Source organism: Leptinotarsa decemlineata, unplaced genomic scaffold (assembly GCF_025532065.1).
Source record: "Leptinotarsa decemlineata unplaced genomic scaffold, Ldec_3_MD MMD2_P_RNA_scaffold_12, whole genome shotgun sequence".
In the NCBI taxonomy this organism is placed as follows: Eukaryota; Metazoa; Arthropoda; class Insecta; order Coleoptera; family Chrysomelidae; genus Leptinotarsa; species Leptinotarsa decemlineata.
Window position 1 is genome coordinate 1,472,643 of NW_027412526.1, and position 16,115 is coordinate 1,488,757.

The 16,115-nt window shown below is 39.3% G+C and overlaps 1 protein-coding gene across 2 annotated transcripts in view; it reads right to left on the minus strand.

Annotated features, from left to right (window-relative positions):
* Positions 1–918: 918 nt before the first annotated feature.
* Positions 919–16,115, minus strand: part of CngA (Cyclic nucleotide-gated ion channel subunit A) — a 129,313-nt gene continuing 114,116 nt past the window's right edge. Inside the window, exons 6-11 of one of the 2 annotated variants that reach the window (XM_074171374.1) lie at positions 13,042–13,578; positions 9,707–10,020; positions 5,389–5,469; positions 4,682–4,876; positions 2,419–2,645; positions 919–1,202 (exon numbers count right to left, since the gene is read on the minus strand). In XM_074171374.1, the coding sequence (XP_074027475.1) occupies positions 1,061–1,202; positions 2,419–2,645; positions 4,682–4,876; positions 5,389–5,469; positions 9,707–10,020; positions 13,042–13,578 (1,496 nt within the window). In that variant the 3' untranslated portion in view covers positions 919–1,060. The remainder of the gene's footprint in view (positions 1,203–2,418; positions 2,646–4,681; positions 4,877–5,388; positions 5,470–9,706; positions 10,021–13,041; positions 13,579–16,115) is intronic. The other variant, XM_074171378.1, reaches the window with a different exon arrangement.

Here is a 16,115-nt window from a genome sequence, read left to right on the forward strand (position 1 = left end):
CGCGTTGACAACGATTTAAAAACTGTTGGAAATCTGTTGGTGACTCAAGGTTGGAACGAATCTTCTGTTATTGACCGATAACTCCGGTCACTCGTACAAGACATGCCTAACAGTTTCATCTTCCTGTTCACACATCCTGCATAGAGGTGTATCCACTAGCCCCATGATATGGAGGTGTTTCCTTAGTTGACAGTGGCCAGTTAGAAATCCTACTGTTAAGCGTAGGTTTTTCCTGGTCATCGCCAGATATTTCTTCGGCGCCAGCTTCCCAAGGTCGCCCAGGGTGATCGTGGCAAGACTACATCTTTTGACTCTATCCCATCTCTTTAGGGATTGAGTATGGGTGTAACGTTTGGCTAGTTCCGCAATTGTCGAAGTCATCAGGCCGTAGGTGCCACTTGGTCCTAAAATTCCTAGTCCAGCCGCTTCCTTGGCTAAAGAGTCGGCAATGCGATTACCTTTACTCATGTCGAGCCCTTTAATCTACCTCAGGATAATGTTATTATATACCTAGGCTTTGGCTAAATCTTGGTGGCATTCTAGTACTAGACCTGAGGTAACACGTTGTCTGTTCAAGGCTAATAGGGCTTGTCTACCATCAGTGCAGATTATTATGTCTTTACCAGAAATTCCTTTCCTGGGTATTTCTTTTGTGGCATTTGAGACACCAGCCAGTTCTTCAGAGAGCTGATATCGAAAAATGCTTGAAACCGTTTCTAGGATAGTAATGGGGAACTGAAGTGACGTGAAAGAGAACTCACCCTCATCAACCCCCTAGGCCCCACCCACCAAGACTCAAAGTATAGTGCCAATGAAGTAGAAAGCTCAACAAATTTTCCCTAAATACTTTTGATGAGGTTTCAATTCCTACCGAGTCTGATAACCAGCCAGTCTTTGTAAAACCAAGCCCACTCATGAAAAAAAGCTCCACCGTGGTTTATTTATAAAAATCAATATATATTCATCCATATGATACCAAACTAATTTATATAATATACCAAATTGTACTATGTGAACATAAAAAATTAACGTTTATCTTAAAATAGTATTTGGTCGATCTCTACATAGTCTTGTGCCTGGAACTATTGAAGTTGAATTTGACGGCGTCTTCTCTCCTGACCTCGAACGAATGCAATCTGCGTCTCCCCGCGGGAACGAGCAGCATATTCCTGGAGGCGTCGGTCTCCTTTGATTTCTCGGGCCTGAAATTAAGAGAGAACGGATATTTCAATTCAGGGAGATGGACAGGGATTCTGAGAAGCCTGGAAAAAACCTCCAAAGACTATCCACGAATATGTTTTCAGAAGAAGTGAAAGAGAACTGAAAAAACTCAATAATATTTAGTAGAATTACAAACATAGGCATGTACGGGGGCTGTTGAAAAAATAAGGTGAATGTTGAAACTTCACGGGCTACGAACATTGGATTAGCGATTTTTTTATGTTGGTACACTGATTGGTCGTGTTGATTTAGACCAGTGGTCGCCAACCTGTCGATCGCGAGCTACCGGTAGCTCGTGGAGGCAATTCTGGTAGCTCTCACAACGATTTTAATTTAAAAAATACAAACTGCAAAAATCAGAGAAGCTTCCGAAAATTCCACAAAAAAATCTAATTGTCATAATATTAAACATAAACAGCGGCAACGTTGCGGTGAGCGATCTGCCGCTGACGCCATCAAGCTAGAATCGGCTAAAACCGACCAGCCGGACCAGCGCGTTAGTGTTCGAGAACGATCTGGATTGCTTTGAACGGGATAAATACGCACGGCGCGGCGACATTGCGCTTAGTTTAAAACTGAAGAAAAGTAGATCTGCAAGCTAATGCAGATGACCTTGTCATCTTGGCAAGGTCAACGTCGGGTAGAGTAGTTTGTAATATCCTCCAAAGCACGATGGACGTTGTTCACAGTTGGGGCCTGAGGGAGCCTGGGGTTTGTCAACCCCAGCAAAACTGTGATAATCCCCTTCACCAGGAGGAGAAAATTGGAAGATCTAACGCCACTTTCCCTCAACGGTGGAACAAGAGAGATTCCTTTTTGATTGTTTTCAATCTCCGTTGGTGCGTCACCTATATAATTGACAAAAGACTCAATCCACGAGTATCAAGATAATTGAGGCTCCCCAAAGTGGTCAGCTGCGAAGCCAGGCTCTGCAAATGTCCGCTTGGGGGTGCCTCGTTTATCTTTGATACGGATTGGGGTTTCTGTCGCTCCCATAGATGGCGCTTTCACTTACTATAAACTGAAAGGTTGAAACACTTCATCACAAAACAATTTTTATGTAGGAAATAAACGCGTCTAGACAGATACGGCAGAGACAGAAATCAAAGTCATGGAACTACTTATCTGAACTTATCTGTGACGTGTATTTAATGAAAAAGGATATCAATCGTGCATGAACTATAGAAATAATCTCACCTGCTCTCGACTTTCGTCAAGCGCTGTTTCAATTTCGCCTGGCTAGCTGTGAACTCGGCCAAAAACCTTGCCAGACGTGTTTGCAATGTCTCCACGGTGTTTTCCAATTTTTTGATACTGTCTACGATCGATTCCTGTGTCTCTCTCGCGTTTTGGAACTGTTCTTCGTCGAGGAGGCCGTCCTTACGCAACAGCTGACAGCCGCGTTCTGTCAAAGTCGCTCTAGCCTACAAAGAGTAATTAACCCCTCAAATTTGAAAACTTCAAGAAGAAGAAAATTATCAAAGCTCATTATCAGGTCAATTAATGTTGATAAAAACTTTGTCGCTGATTTTTTTTTCGGTCACAGTATTATCTTGATTTTTGTCACCCAGTTTTTAAGACCATTCCACTCTTTTTCATATATTAGCTTTTGGTAACAAGATTTGTTTTTCTTTCTCCATGAACCTTCATTTCAACTTTCTTTAATCCTGTTTCAGATTATCTCTCATATCTCTAATAATCTCTAAATAATTATCAGAAAGAAGATGTTTTCAACATGTTCTTGGAACACACTATTGGGATGTTCAAAAATGTGTCTGGTTTTGTATCTATGTGGTTCCAAGTGTCATTATCTAGGTCTAAACTGTTCCTTTGGAACAGAAGGCAGATGTATCAAACCTGTTCTTGGAACACACTGTTGGGATATCGAAAAAAGTGTTTGGTTTTGTATCTATGTGGTTCCAAGTGTCGTTAACTTGGTCTAAACTACTTCATTGGAACAGAAGGCAGATGTATCAAACCTGTTCTTGGAACACACTGTTGGGATATCGAAAAAAGTGTTTGGTTTTGTATCTATGTGGTTCCAAGTGTCGTTAACTTGGTCTAAACTACTTCATTGGAACAGAAGGCGGATGTTTCAAACCTATTTTTGGAACACACTGTTGGGATATTGAAAAAAGTGTCTGGTTTTGCATCTATGTGGTTCCAAGTATTGTTAACTTGGTCTAAACTGTTCCATTGGAACAGGAGGCAGGTGTTTTTAACCTGTTCTTGGAACACACTGTTGGGATATCGAAAAAAGTGTTTGGTTTTGTATCTATGTGGTTCCAAGTGCCATTAACTTTGTCTAAACTGTTCCATTGGAATAGAAGGCAGATGTTTCAAACCTGTTTTTAGAACGCACTGTTGGGATATTGAAAAAAGTGTCTGGTTTTGCATCTATGTGGTTCCAAGTATTGATAACTTGGTCTAAACTGTTCCATTGGAACAGGAGGTAGGTGTTTTTAACCTGTTCTTGGAACACACTGTTGGGATATTGAAAAAAGTGTCTGGTTTTGCATCTATGTGGTTCCAAGTATTGTTAACTTGGTCTAAACTGTTCATTGGAACAGGAGGTAGGTGTTTTTAACCTGTTCTTGGAACACACTGTTGGGATATCGAAAAAAGTGTTTGGTTTTGTATCTATGTAGTTCCAAATGTCGTTAACTTGATCTAAACTACTTCATTGGAATAGAAGGTGGATGTTTCAAACCTGTTTTTGGAACGCACTGTTGGGATATTGAAAAAAGTGTCTGGTTTTGCATCTATGTGGTTCCAAGTATTGTTAACTTGGTCTAAATTGTTCCATTAGAACAAGAGGTAGGTGTTTTTAACCTGTTTTTGGAACACACTGTTGGGATATCAAAAAAAGTGTTTGGTTTTGTATCTATGTGGTTCCAAGTGTCATTAACTTTGTCTAAACTGTTTTGTTGGAATAGAAGGTAGATGTTTCTAACCTGTTTTTGGGACACATTGTTGGATAGTGAAAAAAGTGTCTGATTTTGTATCTATGTGTTTCCAAGCGTCGTAAACTTACGAATGTTTCAGATTTCCTTAAATAATAATTATGTGGCTTGCTATAGCATTTTTTAGGCTCTTTGACTGCTTGTAGGTGATTCAATGCTTTCTTCTAGTGATAGTATATTCAACTGGAAATTGTTTTACTGTTTTCTCTAAACAAAACACTGAGTTGGTTTTTTTCTTGGCTAACTTGATTATAATCTCAACTATCGACATTTGTTACCTATACTAGGTCTTCAGATGTGTTTAACGTTTTTTATACGTGGTTACCATAAGCATTTAGATACGTTCCTCAAGTTATGCAACAGTCCATGGTAAACATTTCATACCAACTTAACCTACGACTGAAAATAATTTTCACCTTTCAAAACATTTGCAAACTCTAGTGAATGATCCTTGATAGAAAGACAAAATGAAACAGTCCTCCAAGTTGAATTCTCACCTCTGGGTAATCTGCGAGGGCCACTAGAAGATCATCCTTGGCCAGACAAAATAGATCGGAGTACCCCAAGGATCGAACGTTGGCAGTTCTGCGATTTCCCGTTCGGTTTCCTGCTATATCCAGAACGCTGACCTCTCCAAAGACAGAACCAGCACCGAGAATGGCAAGCACTGTGAGTCCATCGTCTGCTACTACCTGAAAGTTCATTAACAAAAGTTTTTAACGGACATGAGTGTAAAGAGGTATCTCAGCGTGTTATTTATTGCGAAACAACACTTATTGGCTTTGGGGTGCCTCAAGGTTCTCTCTTAGGGCCCCTCATATTTTTACTATTTATTAATGACTGATCCATCTATCTGAATATTCAGCAGGCTATGCTGATGACACTACATCAGCTACAGATGCTGAAACTCCTGAGCAACGTCAAATGTAAATGAATATACTGTCTAAGGAATTCAGCGATTGGTGTTCGAGTATCATTCTGTCACGATGGCTCTCCAAACGTATTATTATAATTTATATTTGGAGGTGATCAGAAATTATAGCCCAAGTCATTAGAACTATTTATTTCCCAGACTCAGACGAAAATAAGTCAACAGCTCGAGGAGTTTTATAGTGAAAAATGATTAAACAGTCATTGCGTGAGTACCTCAAGGTTCAATTCTACATGTGCCAAAATTACACTTGTACTTATAGAAACTTCTCACCTGTAATCTTCCTCTTTTCACAATATACATCTCTTTCCCAACATCACCCTTGCGGCATATGTAGTCTTCAGGAGAAAATACCTGTAAAACGTAACAAAATGAAAATGCGTTTGAACGCGAATATATTTGTGTAAAAGTTTTCTTCTGGTTTGGTGGCCGTGGTCTTGATGGCTGGCGATTCGCCTACGACTGCGGTAGCATCATCAAAGACGATGAAGCAGTGGATGAAGTGCTACAGATAGTATCTGAAACTACAGATGGCACTTCATCCGATGTCATTTTGCTTGTGATAGTCTTCCGCAGCCGTAGGCGAAATTTGCAGACCATAGGCAAAAAACCTGCAAAATTGAAATGATACATTCTTCAAATGATTGTTTCCCAAAGCCCCCATTTTAAAGTAATGCTCTTTTTGACTCTCGATGAACTTTTGAAATATTTCATTCCAGATGAAAATTCATATTTTCGTTTTGTTTATTTTTTTCAATAGAAAAGTTTGATGGTTTCCATCAGCTGTGTGATATTCAATAATAAAAATATGTGGGTTCCTTGTTGAACACATGACTCAGTTTCGTTTAAGGTATTCAATCGGTCAACTATATTCCCTGAGATTTATCACAAGCATGGAAATCTTGAGAAAAAATCCGAATGAAAGTTCATAATGAGTGAAATTAGTGAGGATGACAAAACAATGATTACGAGTTAGTGAAACCCACCAAAAATTATAATAAATAGGCGACACAATAAATGAGTAACAAGAAATAGAATGTCAAGGTGATGTACAGTGATGAAAACTGTAACTATAACGAATTAAAGAATTAACTGTCTTAAACAAATTCATTTTTAACAATATTTCACTATCACAACTAATTTATATTCAACACTCAGCAACTAACGCTTAATTTATCTTCACTGTTCTAATTCTTTGTTTAACCGCTCGATTCGCTTTCTGAATACAGACTTCATCTCTGAACGGGAAGCAGGGCTTATATATCGGTAACGATCGTTCTAGATTTATCTATTGGCCTCTGTACTGGCCTAGTATTTTCCCGGCGAGTCAGACTGCTTCTTTCGTGGCGATGTCATGTTTATTCGCTGGCTGAGATATTGGTCAGGGCCGGCTTCAAATTCGTTACAATATTCTGTGAAACATGTTCTTCCTTACGAATCAGTAGAGTGTTGTTGTGAAAATCTTGCGAAGAAAACTGGATCAGAAACACTTACTACGGGAATAGCATTTTACAAGTGTTGTTCATGACGAAGAATTTCAAGAACGAGGTTTTAAGATGAACGAGAACGAGAATGTTTCCTATTTATTCACCAAACTCAAACAATTGTACATGCAGTTGCAGTTTCGTAAGAGTGTATCATCTTTCCCACCAACCAATTTCCTGGAGTCTTTGAAGTCCAGTAGATACTCGTTAGGACAATAAGAGGATTCCTTCGAATTCTTGGGGTTCTTCGTGAGCAAAAACATAGCAGAATCAATACTTTTGACCGCTCTAGATTCAATGATTCCGTAGTCTATTTCGTCTTGTGTTTTTGGATCTTTTGATGGAAAATCCTCACTAATTTACTTTCTAGTAAATGTTCAAGAGGTAGCAAAAACGTATGTGATTTTCTAAAACTTCAACCAACGTTTCGTGATATGACTGATAACCAGTACGTGCAAAAGTTATTGTTTTATCTGAAAATGGAACTTTTAACGGGTTATGATCAACTGTTTTGCCAAACATGCGCCAAACTAATTAACTATTACATGAAAACAAGTATAGCAGAGGCACCAGTCAATCTAATAATAACACTAATGATCTTCAAACATGACTCAACCTCTGACGGAAGCACCAAACTCTTACGAAGGTTCGAAATATATGAACCCTTCAATCTAACAGACCACTATTGCAGTTATTGTTCAATGTGGTTTTGGAGTTGAATCTAGTCATTGTTACGTATTGGTCAAAGACTAAACGGACTGGTTTAAGTTTGACGATAGTCGTGTCACCAAGTTCTGGCGATGTCTTTAATTTATTGGAGCCTCTGGAGACACCCTACATTTTGTTTTATGATAGAGAGGACATTGGTAGATTAAGATCTTCAGATGATGTGGTGCTGCAGGTTTTTCCGGGTTTTCCTGCAGCTGAAAAAGCTAATGCGCCACTGGAATCAATGAAGTCGCCCCGGAGAGCCAAATAATTTCTGTTGTTGTTTCATAATTTCAAGATTTGTATTACTTTCTTCTTTACTATTACAATATATAACAACTATAAAAATTGTCTAAATCGACCTGAGAAAATTCATCAACTGTGTAGACTGTATATGGAGTTATTTGGAAAAAAAGCTTTTTGACTTTCCACGTCTCCATCATTGAACAAAAAAGTGGAAAAGTGGAAAATGAGAAAGAAAATAACTATAATGAGAACTCCACAAAAATGTGTTGAGCATACACAAGTTTTTTTCAGCCACAGACTGAAAAAACACCGTTTCACCCAAACATTGAATTACACGAAAAGAAAAAACCTTTTGAAATAACAACTTCCACATGAACATTGAATGAGTTTGAGTTTGTTATTTTTTATTGGAAATAGGAAGTTTGTTATTAAATATGTATCGAATCTTGTGAATGACGTATTCTCTAAATTATATTCTCCGAAGTTTCATTAGCAACTCACTGGCCCATCTACTGTTTCAAATACTCTTTTTTGTTTCATTGCATCGTTAAAAAAGTTGTACAGTGACCGGGAATACAAATTTCAGAATATCCAATTTCAGTTTTTTCGACTGTTCAACTTCAACGAATTGAATTACTCCGTGAGAGCTCGCAGAGGTGAATTTCTAATTATACTGGCGCCTTTCAGTAAGACCCATTCTATGTTAATGGTTCTATAAACATAAACGGTGTTGACAGGCGTGTTTTATTGTAAGGACAATCCTTGGGATTCACTTTGCTGCATTTGTCTCATACATTATTCAAAAAACGAAGTACTTTGTGAAGAATGCATGTCTCGTGAATTAGCCTACTAGCGTTGCAGTCAGTTGACAGAGCTTCATTAAATACACATCGTTTCCATGTTGGCTTTCCATAACAATAAAAATACTTTGTTTTTATCGAAAACACAAAAAAAAACTTGCTGATAGTTTGTGTTTTCTCTTTGTATAGAGACTTGAGAATATCTATGAGATGAAACCTGTTGGGACAAAAAAATAAACCTTTCTGTCATCTGAGATGGCCCTGGAGCAATACCGGAACAACACAAATAAAAAAATGAGCATGCTTTGGGCGACTTTGCTGTTGAAAACATAAAGTATTTCCGTTGAATTTTAAAAGTCACAAAGATATTGTGACATTTTAAAGAATTAACCGTCTTAAACAAATTTATTTCCTACAATATTTCACTAATCACAATTTAATTCATTTACAACACTTAGCAACTAACGCCTAATTTATCTCCACTATTTGAATTCCTTGTTTAACCGCTCGATTCACTTTCTGAACTCCACTGTCCTCTCTGGACGAGAAGCCGGCCTTATAATTAGTGATTTTTTTGCTGATATCTTTTTGGCAACACTGTTTTTGACAGATCACGCGTGAATCGTGTCTTATGTCATTGTCAAACTTATTCAGTTTGAAACATGAATCGACTTACGAATGAACAACGCTTGCAAATTATTGAATTTTATTATCAAAATTCATGCTCGGTGAAGAAAGTGCATTGTGCACTTCTTCCAATTTATGGGCAGTTTCGGAAGCTTGTGACCAAATTTCGAACCCAGTTTACATTATTGGACATTAAACCACCAACACGCATACGTAGAGTGAGGACCAAAGAAACCTGTATCCGCCAGTGTTCGTGATGACCGTGAAATGTCGATTCGCCGCCGTTCGCAGCAATTGGGCCTCTATTACTCCACTACGTGGAAAATTTCGCGAAAATTTTGTGTATTATGTTCTGTGTTCGGGCGGAACCTAGAAATAATGAATTTACGGCATTTGCTTGATGTCGCCACACACATTGAAATGAAAATTCTATCGCCAAGGGCATCTTATCCAAATCTACCGGCGAAAATTCCTCTACTGCAATTTTTCAATTTGTGTTGTATTTGAATTTGAAAAGTAGAAATCTACCGCATGTGGTCACCCTGCTTTATAGTTCATCCAGTAGGCAACACTGCCCTCTGGTGGTCATGGTGACTACTAAAAATTTTACGGTACACGAAAATGCCAGTTCTGAGCTTTGTATTCTTTGCCGATAGGCTGCAGGTATCACTCAATCCCCAATCATCGAATGTAAACATTTCCACTTGTATTTTGATAAAAACTCACCTGCAACCGGAGCTTCAAGACCAACGCTTCCAGCAAACCTGGTTCGCAGTCTTGGAAAATCCTGACCTTCTGGAGCGTCTCCAAGTGCACTCTGATTGCTATCTCGGCCTTGAGCTTGTCAGGCAGAGCCGACAATACCCTTTCCTCGTCCAAGGCACCGCTTTCCGCCCACGTGTATGCGAACCACCGGATAACACGGGCCTCCAGCTCCCGATCCACTTTTCTGAAAGCCATGTACTGTTTTACGCCGTCCATGCGGTTCTGGAAGTCCACTCTGGCCACGTTCATGTTGGATATCATGGAACCGATGTTTCCTGTAAGAATGGTGAAGTTAGTGGAAGGATTCAAGGTTTGAATTTAATGGGCAGGAGAAATGAACTTTTGGCATTTTCCTGAAGCACATCAACAACGTAAGGACCGACACTAAATGGAAACAACTTTATACCGAAAACCCACTCACACGGGACAGTATCCGAGCCAGGAATCCAACCACCATCAATCGACTAAGAGAGGACTCATCAATGCTCTAGTAGACCGGGCTTTCGGGCTCTTTCGGGGAATGATGATGGTGGAACAGACTTTGGTTAGAAGGTAGCAAAAGTCTCACAATAAAGAGAAGCTGCCACAACCAGTACTTGTACTTTCCTACATCAGAGGATTGTCAGAAAGGATAAGAAGAAATGGGTCCAAGTGTAATATCAGAACCTGCTTCGGATCTGGGAACACTATCCGTAGCAGCCCCTCGAAAACTAGGCCACCAAACGTGGGCTGCGATTTCAAAAATTGCATTTACCGAATACCCTGCGAGTGCGGAGAATCATACATCGTTGACACTAAGAGACCATTGAAAGTTTGCATTGTCGAGCACAAGAAACACACACAGCGAGGAAAAACCAACAAATCCGGAATAGCAGAGAATGTTTGGACTCATCAACATAACATCAAGTGGGCTCAAGCTGAAATCATCCACAAAGAGGAACACTGGTTTAGGAGAAAATTCAAAGAAGCCGCGTATATGTTGTCCAACAACGCATTTAGCCAAGCTAGCGTAGAGATACGTAACATATGGAAACCTCTAATCAAGCGAAAAACGACCAACTCCCGCCAAATGGTCATCTCCCGCTAAAACCAATGAAGCGGAGAGAGGGAAGAGGGGATATGTGAAAGCACTCGAATTACCTATAAATAGTCAGATCTCGGAGGAATAAGTTCCGGAACATCATGTAATGTTGTGCAATGTTAGGAAATACTTTGGAACGTTCCGGAAAAAACCCGAACATACCAGATTGTTGAGGAACAGCCAAAGTAAAGCCAAAGGAATCATATAGCGTGGTAGCTCTCAATTCCTTTCAATCTGAATAGCGTGCTCATGAAGATATGAGGGCTGGAAGTTTCTTCCTCTAGATCTAGAAAGTTCTGAAATATCCCAGAACATTCTAGAGTGTTCAAGAGCATTCAACAACATTCCAAAACAGCCAGGGGTGATCGGAAATACGCTCAACCTGAAACACCCTGCCACCCTGAAATATCCAAGATTATTGAGGAACTATCTTTGGAACTATGTGTTGTGGTAGACTTTTATCTATCACATTGAGGGCGTGCTGTGAAGTTATGAGGGCTGGATGGTTGGCTCTATGGACATTTCTAGAACAGTCCAAAACAATCGAAAATATTCGAAAGCAATTGACAACATTCCAGAGCATTCTTCGAGATTCTGGAATGGTTCGGTAACATTCCAGATGATTGTGAAACATTTCAGAACATATATTGTTTGTAACAACCTACATTGAATCATCTTCCTTGCTTCCCCTTTTATTGGGCTTGAAATTTCATATATTTTCACTCGTTCATCAACGTTAATCAATTCCTAATAACTGCATATAAATGAACGTTGTTTGCTATTCAACCGCCACTCGAAATTAGCTTGCCGGATTATCCTTCGAAAAGCTGGAGAAACTTCCAATTATTTCGGGTGTCTAATAAATCCCAAGATAAAAATCCATTTGTAATTCAAAAAGGAGGCAGAAACAAAGGATTGGATGGTCAGCATTAGCGGTTTTTCTTTTCACGTTATCTGAAAACGTTATTAATGATTCTCTTTTGAGTAGTGTTGTTAATTTGATCATTCTGGAGGAGGTCTAGGATCATTTATCAAAGTCTAGTAACACGGACATTCCAACGTGATGAAAACTCGAAGAAAATCTCTACTTGTAACTGATTCGACAGATAATTTATTGCTTTTATGATTCCTTTATTAAAAAATTGTCAATATTTCATGGTTTCAGCTCTCAAACATTCACTCTGATGAGGGTTAACTCAAAATTGATTCTTCAACTAACTGACATTGATTATTGAATTGGAATTTAAAACATTCACATCTTTCAAAACTTTAACACTGTAGAATCTGGCAAATGTCCTGCGAGAGACAACTGCTTTCTGTTCTCTAAGCCAAATGCGGACGATTTTGCTTGATGGACAATGATTATGCAAGAATTCTGCTTTGTTGCTGTGAAGTTTCGCTAAACACTCGATTTAAAGATCTTCGAAACACTGTTTTGCTCGAGTGTGAGCAAACGCGGCACCTGTGTTGCACACAGATTTCTTGATCACATTTTTTTTTTGGCAACATTGTCATTGTCAAACTTGTTCAGTTTGGTCTATATAACTCAACCATGAATCGACTTACGAATTTACAACGCTTGCAAATTATTGAATGCTCGGTGAAGAAAGTGCTTCGTGCACTTCTTTCAATTTATGGGCAGTTTCGTCGGCCTACTGAAGTAGCTATTCGGAAGCTTGTGACTAAATTTCGAACCCAGTTTACATTATTGGACATCAAGCCACCAATACGCATACGTAGAGTGAGGACCGAAGAAAATATTGCGGCTGTATCCGCCAGTGTTCGTGATGACCGTGAAAAGTCGATTCGCCGCCGTTCTCCACTACGTAGAAAATTTTGTGAAAGGATTTAGGTGTAAAACCTTATAAGATACAGTTGATGCAAGAATTGAAGCTACACGACCTCACACAACGTCTAATATTTGGTGAAATGGCGCTGGCAAAGTTGGAGGAAGATCTACATCTTTATCGAAGAACTGTGTTCAGTGACGAGGCTCATTTCTGGTTGAATGGATACGTTAACAAGCAAAATTGACGCATCTGGAGTGAAGACCAGCCACAAGCATTGCAAAGCTACCGATGCATCCCGAAAAAGTCACTGTTTGGTGTGGATTATGGGTCGGTGGCATCATTGGGCCGTACTTCTTAAAGACGACAATGGCCGGAACGTTACTGTGAATGGCGAGCGCTACCGTGTGATGCTAGAGTGTACTCACCTACAATCGTAGCGAAAATCAGCACGCCAGCGAGAAAATCAGCGACAACGAACAAATACTCCGCGTCATTCTCAGGCACAGGGGTTTCCCCGATGGTGGTTAGCGTCAAGGTCGACCAATAGAAACTATAGATATACTGCCTCGCCAAGGTACCGTTCTGCGGTCCGTCCAAGTTGTACACCCAGTTATCCGTACCGAACCCAATCGCGTAACTGATCGCGAAATACAAACAAGCGTTCCAGTGGATCAGCACGAGGATAGCCAGCACCACTTTGCAAATCCTGAACACGTTCGGGTAGTTTGTGTCCGTCTCTGTCCTTTCGAACCACTCCCACAAGCGAGGCAGTTTGAACAGCCTGTTGAGTCTCACTATCACGGGACACGGCACTTGTTTGTTACACTCGAAGGGCGGCCACCATATGTAGGCCAGGTCGGTGGGCAGCACGGATATGAGGTCCGTCCTCCAGGACTTGGACTGGAAGTAGTGGCCGCGGAGCTTGTGCGGGTCCGTCACCAGGAGGCCTTGCTCCAGATAGCCTGCAACAGAGGAAATTGTTAAGAGATAATGTTACGGATCGGGCAAGTACCACCCTGCAGTGTTTACTCAACAGTTTATGTTTTTACATCTAGCGGTACTGGAAAATCACTTGTAGAGAGTTTGAGAAGGGAAAAAATGATGGTAAAAGTAAAATGACTTAAAAAACTGTAACCCGTGAACACCCAGAGTCTAAAATTTTCAGAATTCTTGAGTCTATCAATTTTTGAGCACTCCAAAAGTTCGTGTCATGGTCGTTGACCTCATTTCCCTCTGCCAAATGGTTTGCAATTGTGGAATTGGCCTTCAATTCAAGAAACTACTCTTATGTTCTCTACCTCTTTTGATAGCGGTTCTCCCCGTTTGGCCAATATAAAATTTTGTGCAAGAACCACAGTCGAGGTGAATGGAAATTGAAAGGGAGGTGTAAGTTAGTTAAGTGTCACAGTGTTAGTTGCCATACTCCTCGGAAACGGTTCTATGAAATAGTAAACAGCACGGAGTGAGGATGGGAACGAAGCCGGTCTCCTGTCTCTCTCATACAACAAGCTTTCTCTCACTGCCTACACAGTTTTAGGCCATTATTATTGTTTATCCATCGAGCGTAGATATAGTTTGCGATGCCAACGGAGCTGTGAATCATCCAATACAGTTTGGATTGCACCACGGCTGTGCAACCGCACGCGATTAGTTATCAATTAATGAAAAACTTTGTCGAAGTCAGCATCTTAAATGGATGGCACAAGTGTATTATATCTAAGGGAGAATACTTCAAAGGAGACAAATTAGAAATTCACCTTATTTTGTTAACATAGCTCGTTTTTCTGTTTTAAAATTAGAGGATCCCAACTCAAAAAGAAGGTGCAGCAAATTGAATACCTTTCTCAAAATTATATTTAAAAAACTAATTTTCCACGAGCTGTTTTTCAGTATAATGCCTCTGCTGTTTAAGAATTCAGATGCGTAAAAGTTGAAATTAAATGTGCGTTGGCATTAGTTTGGACTTACTTCTAAAATGGAGTTGTCAACTATTTTGTTCATCGCGTGTTAGTCATTATGGAATCCTGAACCATATTTAATAATCTTTTTCATGTCTTGAATATTAATTGATCACGTAATGAGTGATGCAAGAAGATAGTGCGGCAATATATGAATCAGTGGATAGTTTATGGTCTACTATAACAGGTTTTACGAAAATTCCACGCGTGTTTCGCTGTACAATAATTTACTCTTATGTTACAATTATTTTATGATCTATTTCAATCTACCTTTTCAAGGACAGAATAAAAGCACTACAGGAAATTTCTTTAGGCGCTTTAAGAGCGGTACCTGTGCGAAAGTAGCGATTCACATTGAATTTCAATCCACTTGGGAAAACGTTTCATGCTTCTGATGATTCCTCCTCCATATTTTCTGTTTCACTATCGCTGTCGTCATTCGGATCAATAATGAGTTTATTTCCACCATTCCAATCTCCATATATTCTTTTTCAACTAAAAATACATTTTTAATCATTTTCTGCCAGTCTTCTTCGGTAATATTAGATACTTCTTCTTTAATTAGCTCTATTACCTTCTTATCAAATTTTGAAAAATTATTTTTACGTCTGATGCTTTGTTTCAATTTCCTAAATCATCTCGATGGGATTGAAAACACAAAAATAGGGCAGTATGGTGTGTCAATACTGTTTTCGTCTGTAAAACTTCAAGTAGTTGGTTTTTGGTATAGTAATCTTCAAAATACAAATTGTTATCCATTAAAAAACTTTATATTTCATCTTTCCTCGAATTTTTATTCGGTACTTTGATGAACTGTCGCGAATAATAGGAAGCGTTGTTAAGAACCATTACACTATTCGTATCCAAATTTGAGATCAATGTCTTTTCAATCCATTCCTCGAAAATATTAGCTTTCATGTTCTTATGATGGTCAACATTGCAGTCGTCAAATTTTTTTCACATAATTTCAAAAAATTCGGAACCCATCCTTTATTCCTCCGCAATGCACAATGATTAGTCGCAATCCTTTGTTTGCAGGCATGTTAGGCGTACACATTCTCGAACCATCGTCCACCCTTTCGTAACTGGGTCGTGAGTGTCATACCAAGTTTCGTCCAAATAGTAAATTTGCCGTTGTTCTTGTCTATATTTAGTTATTTGTTCTAAGTATTTGTCACGCAATTCCACTATTCTTCTGCTTTCCATAACTGCTTGATGTTTGTTAATTATTTTAAATATAAGTCCTAGTTTCTTCATCCAATTCTGAAGAGTTTTGTCACATCAGCTCACGTTATGACCGTGAGTATTCAATTTCTTCCTTTTTATTTCAGTTGTAGGAATCTCATTGCTTTTAGTCGCCGTCGTGTTCAGTTCCTGAACTGAACACGACGGCGATAACCGTTTCCGCATTCCCGATTTCTATTCGTCACCGTAACATGACTTCAAATTTAATTTCATGACTCTTCAGCCAATCATAAGACTCGGTTAGTAAAATTTAACCAATACGAACCGCCAATTCTACAGTACACGTGGACTGTTTC